Below are 14,006 nucleotides of genomic sequence, written 5' to 3'. Positions count from 1 at the left end.
AATCGTGTTATAGTGTGACTTCCAAACTATTGTTTGGGGACCATGAAATTGACTCGTGTGAGGGCGTGCAACAGGGGGACCCTCTCACCCCCTTTCTATTTTGTTTGGTCATCAAGGAAGTCACGGAGGCACTCTCCAGCGAGCTCAATATCTGGTTCCTGGACGACGGTACCCTAGCTGGCACAACAGAATCTCTCCTGGAGGACATCAGTAAAATTAAAGACATGGGAGAAAGCCTGGGACTTTCTTTAAACCCCACCAAATGTGAAATAGTTTCTACCAATCAAGAGTTGATCCAGAATATTAGTACCGTTTTACCAGGAGCACGAGCCATTGATCCAGCCAATAGCACTCTCCTCGGTGCTCCTCTCGGGTCCAATGCCATCGATCTGATCCTAGGAAAAAAAGTCTCAGACCTCCGGACGATGGAAAGCAGAATGAAAGACATTGACACACACGATGCCTTCTACCTACTCACCAGGTGCCTGTCAACCCCAAAACTTACCTATTTTCTGAGATGCTCCCCAGCCTTCACCAGTCCAAAACTCAAGGAATATGACTCTCTCCTGAAGGGCATGCTAGAGAGTGTATTGAATCTTTCCCTTGACGATGGACAGTGGTTGCAAGCCTCACTTCCGGTCAGGCTTGGAGGGCTAGGAGTACGCAGATCCTCCCAGATTGCTCTACCAGCTTTCCTATCCTCTTCCATTGCATCAAACGAGTTGATAAGACAAATTCTTCCTGACACCCTCAGTGACTCAGCAGGAATAGAAGACCCTAGCTATGTCAGTGCCATCACCGAATGGGAGACTCTTGCTGCTCCAGCACCAAACCCTAGTGCAGCACTGGCTCACAAACAGTCAAGCTGGGATAGCCCAATTGCTGAAAAGGTGCTTGCCAACATGCTCAGGGCTGCAACATCAGATAGGGAGATTGCCCGTCTCCAGGCTGTGAGTGCACCTCACTCCGGGGACTTCCTCCAAACAGTTCCCATATCGGCAATGGGAACGCGACTCGACCCTAAGACCCTCCGTATTGCAGTGGCTCTGCGCCTTGCTGCCCCAATTAACACAGAATATATGTGTATTTGCGGCGAAGTGCAAGCAGACCAATACGGTCTACATGGTCTTAACTGTTCCAAAACCAAGGGCTGGCATGCAAGACACAATGAGGTCAACGACATCATTAAGAGAACCCTTGCTACAGCTGGATGCCCTGCCGAGAGGGAGCCACGATCACTTGCAGCAAACAATACCCACAACCCAGCAAACCGCCCCGACGGGATCACCATCTATCCTTGGAAGAATGGCAAGCTCTTAGCATGGGACTATACCTGTGTGTCCACACTGGCTGACACCTATATCCAGCAGTGTGGGGCGACAGGGAGGAGCTGCTGACCACAGGGAGGAGTACAAGATCAGCAAGTACAGGGACATTAGCCAACAGTATCAATTTGTCCCAGTGGGATCAGAGACCTTGGGATCATGGGGAAAAAATGCCACACGTTTCCTTAAAGAATTGGGTTCCAGACTCATCGACACCACCAGGGACCCAAGGGCAGCCACTTTCATGTTCCAGCGCCTCAGCGTCGCCATCCAGAGGGGAAATGCTTGCTGCATACTTGGTTCACGTCCAGCCTCGGAGGAGCTGGAGGAAATTCATCATCTTTGATACATTGTGCCATTGTATTCATGTTTATGTTTTTTTTCTGTAAATGTATTTTGTTTATTAATAAATGTTCACATAGAATATAAATATAGGGGGTGGTAGAAGAAAATATTCAAACAGCTCCGGGGAGAACCTTGAGTTTTCCCTGAGGTACGTTTATTGTCTTCTCTGAGGATGAGGGTCCCCATTCCAGCCATAGAGGTGGTACTTTAAAAAAAAAAAAAAAAAAAAAAAAAAAAAATATATATATATATATATATATATATATATGACGTGCCGAATAGGCAGAACTTGCGATCTTGGCTTAAATAGCAACGCTCATCTTGCCATATAGGACAAGCGAAAATTTGTGTATGCAATTATTTCGCCAAAATCATTCTGAACCTAACGAAAAAAAAATTGATTGTATTTGTTTAGTACTAAATTATTGTAAACGTATTTAAAATATATTTAGTTGGGTTAGGCTAAAATAAATTGCTCTTGTTATAATAAGTTTAGGTAAGTTTTCTAAGATTCGTTTGGTGCAAAATTAAAAAAAAATTACATTAACATTAATGAAAAAAATACATCTTTAAATGTATAAGAGAAAATTTTAGAAAGGACTTAATTTTAAATGAGTTCTTGCTAATTGACCAGTTTTACATATTCGGCACGACATATATAATATATATATACCGGCGGATAAGGTGCAAGAGCATATAATAAGCTCTTGTAACATTAGTAAACAACTGCTCAAGCGTAATCCAAAGCCTACCCTTAACCCTGACCTTGAGCATATAAGGCGCAGGGTAATTTTTCAAGATTTTTTTGAGGGAAAAGTGCGCCTTACATGCCGAGAAATACAGTATAATAAAATTCCAGTCAAACATTTGCATCTCAGTTTTCAGGTTATGTAATCTGAGTGTAGGTCTCCCGAACCAGTGTCCAGCAGTAGTCGATCCTCAAACTGGTCGTCAGGTGTCCCTTATATCTCTTCTCCATAATGGCTGCGCCTTTGTGAATCTGTTTACCGTGAGGCTCTACTTCACACAAACTATACGTGTTGGAGCAAATTCAAATCTGAACTTAGTTCAGATTTGAATTCAGCGTCCCCAAACAAGTTAGAAGCAAATTTTTGTGTGTGAATGGAGTTCTTTGCGGCCAAGTGTAGTAATTACAATTATATTCACTGGGAAACAACCTGTCTCCATCACAGAACTCCTGGAGAATGGGAGATTATAGTGTTCGTTCCGAGGATGACGCTGTTAACTCAATTTCCTTACATCAAGAGACCTTCATCGACCTCATGGCACTCCTTTCGACGGGAGCGAGACCAGTAAGCTGCTAAAAACCACAAATCGTATCATCACATGTTTTAACTAAAAACAAAGTTCCTGAGAGGATAACCAACTATGGATTTAATCAGATGTAATATTCAATATTAAATGGCTCTTAATCACTAACCATGAAAATAATGCCAAATAACCACTTTACTAATGATATCACATTAGTAAACTGTAGAACCTCCAGTCACTTTACTGTGTTGTAGAACCACTAATCATTATCACAAGATGTAAGATCCCCAATCGCAATACCAGATATAAGATCATCAATCACAATCCCAAGTTGTAGGAACACCAATCACAGTACCAAGATACAAAACCACCAATTACAATACCAAGATGTATGACCACCAATAACAATACCAAAATGTAAGACCACCAATCACAATACTAAGATGTAAGACCCCCAATCACAATATCAAGATTTAAGACCAGACCACCGATCACAATACCAAGATGCGTGACCACCAGTCACAGTATCAAGATATATGACCACCAATCACAATACCAAGATGTAAGACCACCGATCATAATACCAAGATGTATGACCACCAATCACAATACCAAGATGTAAGACCACCGATCATAATACCAAGATGTATGACCACCAATCACAATACCAAAATGTAAGACCACCAATCACAATACCAAGATGTAAGACCACCAATCACGATACCAAGATGTATGACCACTAGTCGCAATGCTAATAGAATATGAGCCACCAATCACAGCTCTGGCGAAGTTAAAAGATCACTAAACAATATTAGTGACCTATACGGCCTGACCTCTACTGAACAATACAATTGAATTTGATTATGAAGATATATTAATCATCTACGCGATAATAATTTTCTTGCCACGGTGACCGGTAGCCGATATAGCAAATTCATTCTCATATAATTAGGAACGGTAATAAGTATTTTTTTTTCTATATAGTGTAAGTGAGACTATGGAGTCTATTAGAGCCTGAAAAATGGGAGGGAAATCAGAGTTGATGGTGAGAAACAACGCTGATGAGGAACAAGCTCTTGTTTTGTAGTTGCTGTTATTGGCTCGTCTCGGAGCCAAACTTACACTGTAGAGCTTTATCAAAGTATGTTTCACTGAGTAGAGCTTTATCAAACTTTCACTGTGTAGAGCTTTATCAAAGCATATTTCACTGGGTAGAGCTTTATCAAACTTTCACTGTGTAGAGCTTTATCAAGGTATGTTTCACTGTGTAGAGCTTTATCAAGGTATGTTTCACTGTGTAGAGCTTTATCAAACCATGTTTCACTGTGTAGAGCTTTATCAAACCATGTTTCACTGTGTAGAGCTTTATCAAACCATGTTTCACTGTGTAGAGCTTTATCAAACCATGTTTCACTGTGTAGAGCTTTATCAAACCATGTTTCACTGTGTAGAGCTTTATCAAACCATGTTTCACTGTGTAGAGCTTTATCAAACTGTTTCACTGTGTAGAGCTTTATCAAACCATCTTTCACTGTGTAGAGCTTTATAAAACCATGTTTCACCGTGTAGAGCTTTATCAAACTATGTTTCACTGTGTAGAGCTTTATAAAACCATGTTTCACCGTGTAGAGCTTTATCAAACTATGTTTCACTGTGTAGAGCTTTATAAAACCATGTTTCACTATGTAGAGCTTTATCAAATTATGTTTCACTGTGTAGAGCTTTATAAAACTATGCTTCACTGTGTAGAGCTTTATAAAACCGTGTTTGTGTAGATTATTATTATTATAATCAAAAAGAAGCGCTAAGCCACAAGGGCTATACAGCGCTGCCGTGTTTGTGTAGAGCTTTATCAAACTGTTTCACTGTGTAGAGCTTTATCAAACTGTTTCACTGTGTAGAGCTTTATCAAACCATGGCATAACAAAGCACTAGAAGGACAGTTGCCAACAAAAGCTTATTCGGCAACACATTTCAATTTTCCTAATATTGTCTACAGTACGCAAATCAAATACAGTCTGGTTTGATCAGAGGAAGTAAAGAGTAGCTCAGTTCTCTTGGATCAAGAGCCTGTAACTAGAATCAAGGCACTCCATGATAGTGATAAGTCGAGATAACAACAGTAAAAAAAACGAAAACAGTGAAAAAAAAAAATTAAAGGGAGGATAATAAATATGAGGGATGCTAGAAAACAATAAATATAGAATTGAGGAATAACAATAAATATAGAATTGAGGAATAACAGCATAGAAGGATAAATATAGAAGATAGATTGCAATCACGTAAGGGAGACTTAAAAATATTCTTTACCTGCCACTCGTAACAAAAGCATAACAGCGAGAGAGCATGTTACTGTTCTGTTTGTTCCCAAGCCAGCCTCCATCCTCAGGTGTTCAGCTGCATGTTCACTTGTTCACCTTCATGGCTACTTGCTCAGCATTATCTTCACTCGTTCACCAATCTATGTTTAAGGGGAGAGGGGCTTCACCCTCGTGTTCACTTGTTTAACAGTTCCCATCGCTCTCTTGTTCCATAGCAGTATTTACAGAGTTCTTAGTGTGTCCAAGACATTTCTCGTAAGCATGGATATTTCAGTCACATTATTATTATTATTATTAATTATTATTATTATATTCACAAATTATTAAATTTGTCTGTGAGGAATGGGATGTACGATAATCCAGGTAAATTAATTATTTCAGCTATACAGAGTCAAGTTGATTTAACCACAGTATGTGAGAAAAATAAATTAATTAGTCAGCTCTGAGTATGTAATAATTGCCTAGTAATCCATGTACTTGAGTGAGAAATCAGCAAGAATGTATACAAGAGTATGCATACACAGTGTGGTATGCACAGATGTATTAACAATGCGGTGTTCACGGGAGAGGAGTGCCACTGTTAAGTATCTATGCCAGGCCTCCTGCGCTGGCGACCTCCAGACCGGTACTGATGCCTCAGTCTGCCTGCTGGTGTTGCTGGCTCCCCGTGCCTCAGGGATGTGCTCCACCACCCACAACCCCCAAGGCTCTGTGACCTGGCTTGCCCACACCCACACCCGCTCAAATCAGCACACACACCCAGGGTAGATCAAGGCCATGGTAAACCATACCTAGGGCAGATTACACCCTTGGTAAATCACACTCAAGGTAGATCACAGCCATGTTAAACCACACCCAGGGAAGATCACAGCCATGGTAAACCACACCAAGGGTAGATCACAGCTATGTAAATCCACACCCGGGGTAGATCACAGCCATGGTAAACCACACCCAGGGCAGATCACAGCCATGGTAAACTACACCAAGGGTAGATCACACCCAGGGTAGATCACACCTAGGGTAGATCACACCTAGGGTAGATCACACCTAGAGTAGATCACAACCAGAGTAGATCACAACCAGAGTAGATCACAACCACAGTAGATCACAACCACAGTAGATCACCATCACAGTAGATCACAACCATGGTAAACCACATCCAAGGTAGATCACACCCAGGGTAGATCACACCCAGGGTAGATCACACCCAGGGTAGATCACACCCAGGGTAGATCACACCTAGGGTAGACCACACCTAGGGTAGATCACACCTAGGGTAGACCACATCTAGGGTAGATCACAATCAGAGTAGACCACAACCACAGTAGATCACAACCACAGTAGATCACAACCACAGTAGATCACAACCACAGTAGATCACAACCACAGATCACAACCACAGTAGATCACAACCACAGTAGATTACAACCATGGTAAACCACACCCAGGCTAGATTACAGCCATGGTAAACCACACCAAAGGTAGGTCACACCCAGGGTAGATTACAGCCATGGTAAACCACACCCAGGCTAGATCATAGCCATGGTAAACCACACCAAAGGTAGGTCACACCCAGGGTAGATCACAGCCATGGTAAACCACACTCAGGGTAGATCACAGCCATGTTAAACCACACCCAGGGTAGATCACAGCCATGTTAAACCACACCCAGGGTAGATCACAGCCATGGTAAACCACACCAAGGGTAGGTAACACCCAGCGTAGATCACACCCAGGGTAGATCGCACCTAGGGTAGATCACAACCAGGGTAGATCACACATAGGGTAGATCACAACCAGGATAGATCACAACCAGGATAGATCACAACCAGGGTAGATCACAACCAGGATAGATCACAACCAGGGTAGATCACAACCAGGGTAGATCACAACCAGGGTAAACCACAACCAGGGTAAACCACAACCAGGGTAAACCACAACCAGGGTAAACCACAACTAGGGTAGCTCACACCTAGGGTAGCTCACACCTAGGGTAGCTCACACCTAGGGTAGCTCACACCTAGGGTAGCTCACACCTAGGGTAGCTCACACCCAGGGTAGCTCACACCCAGGGTAGATCATAGCCATGGTAAACCACACCAAAGGTAGGTCACACCCAGGGTAGATCACAGCCATGGTAAACCACACTCAGGGTAGATCACAGTCATGTTAAACCACACCCAGGGTAGATCACAGCCATGTTAAACCACACCCAGGGTAGATCACAGCCATGGTAAACCACACCAAGGGTAGGTAACACCCAGCGTAGATCACACCCAGGGTAGATCGCACCTAGGGTAGATCACAACCAGGGTAGATCACACCTAGGGTAGATCACAACCAGGGTAGATCACAACCAGGGTAGATCACAACCAGGGTAGATCACAACCAGGGTAAACCACAACCAGGGTAAACCACAACCAGGGTAAACCACAACCAGGGTAGCTCACACCTAGGGTAGCTCACACCTAGGGTAGCTCACACCTAGGGTAGCTCACACCTAGGGTAGCTCACACCTAGGGTAGCTCACACCTAGGGTAGCTCACACCCAGGGTAGCTCACACCCAGGGTAGCTCACACCCAGGGTAGATCACACCCAGGGTAGATCACACCCAGGGTAGATCACACCCAGGGTAGATCACACCCAGGGTAGATCACACCCAGGGTAGATCACACCCAGGGTAGATCACACCCAGGGTATATTACAGCCATGGTAAACCACACCCAGGGTAGATCACAATGCACTATGACCGTACTAGCTAACCATAAATGTAATCAAGGCTCTAGATTCCTTTTCCTCTTTCACCCATCACAAAAGAAAAATATTTTAACATTTCTAGATAAATATTCTCATCAGTAACTGTTAAAATGGCTTCAGAATAAATATACATTACCAATCTACGCACATTTATATGTTAGATATGTATTGTAGATGTTTATCTTAGATGTCAGTATATTAGATATGTTAATGTGTGTTTTAGATATAGATAATGAGTTAGATGTTTATCTTAGAAATGTTTGCAGTTAGACGATTCTTTTGATAATGCTGGGGGAAGCGCTTAACCCGTAGGGGTCATATAGCGAGTGGGAAACAGGTGATCAAGTTTTAAACGGGTTCAAAATCATATCACTAGAATCAAGAAACCCCCATCTCTCCCATCCCCATAATCCCATCAAGGTCTCTACCTCTCCCAACCCCATCTCTCACCCAATCAAGGCACCTTACCCCATCGCTCTCTCACCCTTGGATCAAGAGCCTTTCGCAAGCATCGAGGAACTCTTACCCTGGTATTAAGAACCACTCACCAGCATCATGGAACTTTTTAGTTTCAAGAGCCCCTCAACAACATCAAGGTGTTATTACCACGGCATTAAGAGCCCCCCTCACCAGCATTAAGGCGTTCTTAACCTAATATCAAGAACCCCTCGTCAACATCAAGGCGCTCTAACTCTCGCATGATCCCCTCATCTACATCAAGAAACTCTTACCCTCACATCAAGAGCCCTCATCAACATCAAGGAACACTCTCCCTTCTCCACAAAGGACTATCATCTAAAAGGTTTTAAAAATAAAGAAAATAATTGTGCAACACGCTTGCAATGTAGGAATGTGTGTGTTGCAACATACATGTTGCGTAAAATGTAGTATTATTGAGAAGTGAATATTACACTGTCAGAGGAGTGTATTGTGTTAGAGGTCTGTATTGTAATATTACAGTGTTAGAAGTTTGTATTGTAATATTACAGTGTTAGAAGTTTGTATTGTAATATTACAGTGTTAGAAGTTTGTATTGTAATATTACAGTGTTAGAAGTGTGTATTGTAATATTACAGTGTTAGAAGTGTGTATTGTAATATTACAGTGTTAGAAGTGTGTATTGTAATATTACAGTGTTAGAAGTGTGTATTGTAATATTACAGTGTTAGAAGTGTGTATTGTAATATTACAGTGTTAGAAGTGTGTATTATAATATTACAGTGTTAGAAGTGTGTATTGTAATATTACAGTGTTAGAAGTGTGTATTGTAATATTACAGTGTTAGAAGTGTGTATTGTAATATTACAGTGTTAGAAGTGTGTATTGTAATATTAAAGTGTTAGAAGTTTGTATTGTAATATTACAGTGTTAAAAGTTTGTTTTGTAATATTACAGTGTCACAGGAGTGTATTGTGCTAGAAGTTTGTATTGTAATATTACAGTGTTAGAAGTTTGTATTGTAATATTACAGTTTTAGAAGTTTGTATTGTAATATTACAGTGTTAGAAGTTTGAATTGTAATATTACAGTGTTAGAAGTTTGTATTGTAATATTACAGTTAGAAGTTTGTATTGTAATATTACAGTTAGAAGTTTGTATTGTAATATTACAGTTAGAAGTTTGTATTGTAATATTACAGTGTTAGAAGTTTGTATTGTAATATTACAGTGTCAGAGGAGTGTATTGTGTTAGAAGTTTGTATTGTAATATTACAGTGTCAGAGGAGAGTATTGTGTTAGAAGTTTGTACTGTAATATTACAGTGTCAGAGGAGAGTATTGTTAGAAGTTTGTATTGTAATATTACAGTGTGAGAGGAGAGTATTGTGTTAGAAGTTTGTATTGTAATATTACAGTGTCAGAGGAGAGTATTGTGTTAGAAGTTTGTATTGTAATATTACAGTGTTAGAAGTTTGTATTGTAATATTACAGTAATAGAAGTTTGTATTGTAATATTACAGTGTTAGAAATTTGTATTGTAATATTACAGTGTTAGAAGTTTGTATTGTAATATTACAGTGTTAGAAGTGTGTATTGTACTATTACAGTGTTAGAAGTGTGTATTGTAATATTACAGTGTTAGAAGTGTGTATTGTACTATTACAGTGTTAGAAGTGTGGATTGTACTATTACAGTGTTAGAAGTGTGTATTGTAATATTACAGTGTTAGAAGTGTGTATTGTAATTTTACAGTGTTAGAAGTGTGTATTGTAATTTTACAGTGTTAGAAGTGTGTATTGTAATATTACAGTGTTAGAAGTGTGTATTGTAATATTACAGTGTTAGAGGAGTGTATTGTGCTAGAAGTTTGTATTGTAATATTACAGTGTTAGAAGTTTGTATTGTAATATTACAGTGTTAGAGGAGTGTATTGTGTTAGAAGTTTGTATTGTAATATTACAGTGTTAGGAGTGCATTGTGTTAGAAGTTTGTATTGTAATATTACAGTGTTAGGAGTGCATTGTGTTAGAAGTTTGTATTGTAATATTACAGTGTCAGAGGAGAGTATTGTGTTAGAAGTTTGTATTGTAATATTACAGTGTTAGAAGTTTGTATTGTAATATTACAGTGTCAGAGGAGAGTATTGTGTTAGAAGTTTGTATTGTAATATTACAGTTAGAAGTTTGTATTGTAATATTACAGTGTTAGAAGTTTGTATTGTAATATTACAGTGTTAGAAGTTTGTATTGTAATATTACAGTTAGAAGTTTGTATTGTAATATTACAGTGTTAGAAGTTTTTATTGTAATATTACAGTTAGAAGTTTGTATTGAAATATTACAGTGTTAGAAGTTTGTATTGAAATATTACAGTGTTAGAAGTTTGTATTGAAATATTACAGTGTTAGAAGTTTGTATTGTAATATTACAGTGTTAGAAGTTTGTATTGTAATATTACAGTGTTAGAAGTTTGTATTGAAATATTACAGTGTTAGAAGTTTGTATTGAAATATTACAGTGTTAGAAGTTTGTATTGTAATATTACAGTGTTAGAAGTTTGTATTGTAATATTACAGTGTTAGAAGTTTGTATTGTAATATTACAGTTTTAGAAGTTTGTATTGTAATATTACAGTGTTAGAAGTTTGTATTCTAATATTACAGTGTTAGGAGTGCATTGTATTAGAAGTTTGTATTGTAATATTAGAGTGTCAGAGGAGAATATTGTGTTAGATGTTTGTATTATAATATTACAGTGTCAGAGGAGAGTATTGTGTTAGAAGTTTGTATTGTAATATTACAGTGTTAGAAGTTTGTATTGTAATATTACAGTGCAAGAAGTTTGTATTGTAATATTACAGTGTTAGAGGAGTGTATTGTGTTAGAAGTTTGTATTGTAATATTACAGTGTCAGAGGAGAGTATTGTGTTAGAAGTTTGTATTGTAATATTACAGTGTTAGAAGTTTGTATTGTAATATTACAGTGTCAGAGGAGAGTATTGTGTTAAAAGTTTGCATTGTAATATTACAGTGATAGAAGTGTGTATTGTAATATTACAGTGTTAGAAGTGTGTATTGTAATATTACAGTGTTAGAAGTGTGTATTGTAATTTTACAGTGTTAGAAGTGAGTAATATTACAGTGTTAGAAGTGTGTATTGTAATATTAGTGTCAGAGGAGTGTATTGTGCTAGAAGTTTGTATTGTAATATTACAGTGTTAGAAGTTTGTATTGTAATATTACAGTGTTAGAAGTTTGTATTGTAATATTACAGTGTTAGAAGTTTGTATTGTAATATTACAGTGTTATTAGTTTGTATTGTAATATTACAGTGTTAGGAGTTTGTATTGTAATATTACAGTGTTAGAAGTTTGTATTGTAATATTACAGTGTTAGAAGTGTGTATTGTACTATTACAGTGTTAGAAGTGTGTATTGTAATATTACAGTGTTAGAAGTGTGGATTGTACTATTACAGTGTTAGAAGTGTGTATTGTAATATTACAGTGTTAGAAGTGTGTATTGTAATTTTACAGTGTTAGATGTGTGTATTGTAATATTACAGTGTTAGAAGTGTGTATTGTAATATTACAGTGTTAGAAGTGTGTATTGTAATATTACAGTGTTAGAGGAGTGTATTGTGCTAGAAGTTTGTATTGTAATATTACAGTGTTAGAAGTTTGTATTGTAATATTACAGTGTTAGAGGAGTGTATTGTGTTAGAAGTTTGTATTGTAATATTACAGTGTTAGGAGTGCATTGTGTTAGAAGTTTGTATTTTAATATTACAGTGTTAGGAGTGCATTGTGTTAGAAGTTTGTATTGTAATATTACAGTGTCAGAGGAGAGTATTGTGTTAGAAGTTTGTATTGTAATATTACAGTTAGAAGTTTGTATTGTAATATTACAGTGTTAGAAGTTTGCATTGTAATATTACAGTGTTAGAAGTTTGTATTGTAATATTACAGTGTCGGAAGTTTGTATTGTAATATTACAGTGTTAAAAGTGTGTATTGTAATATTACAGTGTCAGAGGAGAGTATTGTGTTAGAAGTTTGTATTATAATATTACAGTGTCAGAGGAGAGTATTGTGTTAGAAGTTTGTATTGTAATATTACAGTGTCAGAGGAGAGTATTGTGTTAGAAGTTTGTATTGTAATATTAGAGTGTCAGAGGAGAGTATTGTGTTAGAAGCTTGTATTGTAATATTACAGTGTGAGAGGAGAGTATTGTGTTAGAAGTTTGTATTGTAATATTACAGTGTCAGAGGAGAGTATTGTGTTAGAAGCTTGTATTGTAATATTACAGTGTGAGAGGAGTGTATTGTGTTAGAAGTTTGTATTGTAATATTACAGTGACAGAGGAGAGCATTGTGTTAGAAGTTTGTATTGTAATATTACAGTGTTAGAAGTTTGTATTGTAATATTACAGTGTTAGAGGAGTGTATTGTGTTAGAAGTTTGTATTGTAATATTACAGTGTTAGAAGTTTGTATTGTAATATTACAGTGTTAGAAGTTTGTATTGTAATATTACAGTTAGAAGTTTTTATTGTAATATTACAGTTAGAAGTTTGTATTGTAATATTACAGTGTTAAAAGTGTGTATTGTAATATTACAGTGTTAGAAGTTTGTATTGTAATATTACAGTGTTAGAAGTTTGTATTGAAATATTACAGTGTTAGAAGTTTGTATTGAAATATTACAGTGTTAGAAGTTTGTATTGTAATATTACAGTGTTAGAAGTTTGTATTGTAATATTACAGTGTTAGAAGTTTGTATTGTAATATTACAGTTTTAGAAGTTTGTATTGTAATATTACAGTGTTAGAAGTTTGTATTCTAATATTACAGTGTTAGAGGAGTGTATTGTGTTAGAAGTTTGTATTGTAATATTACAGTGTCAGAGGAGAGTATTGTGTTAGAAGTTTGTATTGTAATATTACAGTGTTAGAAGTTTGTATTGTAATATTACAGTGTCAGAGGAGAGTATTGTGTTAGAAGTTTGTATTGTAATATTACAGTGTTAGAAGTTTGTATTGTAATATTACAGTGTTAGAAGTTTGTATTGTAATATTACAGTGTTAGAAGTTTGTATTATAATATTAGTGTTAGAAGCTTGTATTGTAATATTACAATGTTAGAAGCTTGTATTGTAATATTACAGTGTTAGAAGTTTGTATTGTAATATTACAGTGTTAGAAGTTTGTATTGTAATATTACAGTGTTAGAAGTTTGTATTGTAATATTACAGTGTTAGAAGTTTGTATTGTAATATTACAGTGTTAGAAGTTTGTATTGTAATATTACAGTGTTATTAGTTTGTATTGTAATATTACAGTGTTAGAAGTTTGTTTTGTAATATTACAGTGTTAGAAGCTTGTATTGTAATATAGTTTTTTTTTCCTGTCTCCAGCACTGGCTCTTTTATCGGCCAGTTCATTAAGTTCTAAATACTAATACATTAATTAGGAAAGTAAAAACAAGAATTTTTTGTAACATTTACATAAGTCCAGGACGAACTTTATAATTAAAAGAAAAAAAAATATTTC

At 37.2% G+C, this 14,006-nt stretch overlaps 1 protein-coding gene across 2 annotated transcripts in view; it reads right to left on the bottom strand.

Moving 5' to 3' along the window:
* Positions 1 to 14,006, bottom strand: part of LOC128703645 (uncharacterized) — a 220,981-nt gene that overhangs the window by 38,173 nt on the left and 168,802 nt on the right. Inside the window, exon 1 of one of the 2 annotated variants that reach the window (XM_053798389.2) lies at positions 5,253 to 5,548. The exons of the other annotated variant lie outside the window; for it this stretch is intronic. Within the exon in view, the coding sequence (XP_053654364.2) occupies positions 5,253 to 5,325 (73 nt within the window). The 5' untranslated portion in view covers positions 5,326 to 5,548. Of the gene's footprint in view, positions 1 to 5,252; positions 5,549 to 14,006 lie in introns of those variants that run through there. 2 annotated transcript variants of the gene reach the window in all.

The sequence above is a fragment of the Cherax quadricarinatus genome, chromosome 76 (assembly GCF_038502225.1).
Source record: "Cherax quadricarinatus isolate ZL_2023a chromosome 76, ASM3850222v1, whole genome shotgun sequence".
Taxonomy (NCBI): Eukaryota; Metazoa; Arthropoda; class Malacostraca; order Decapoda; family Parastacidae; genus Cherax; species Cherax quadricarinatus.
The sequence above is the reverse complement of the archived record's forward strand: the minus strand, read 5'-3'. Positions and strand labels throughout refer to the sequence as shown.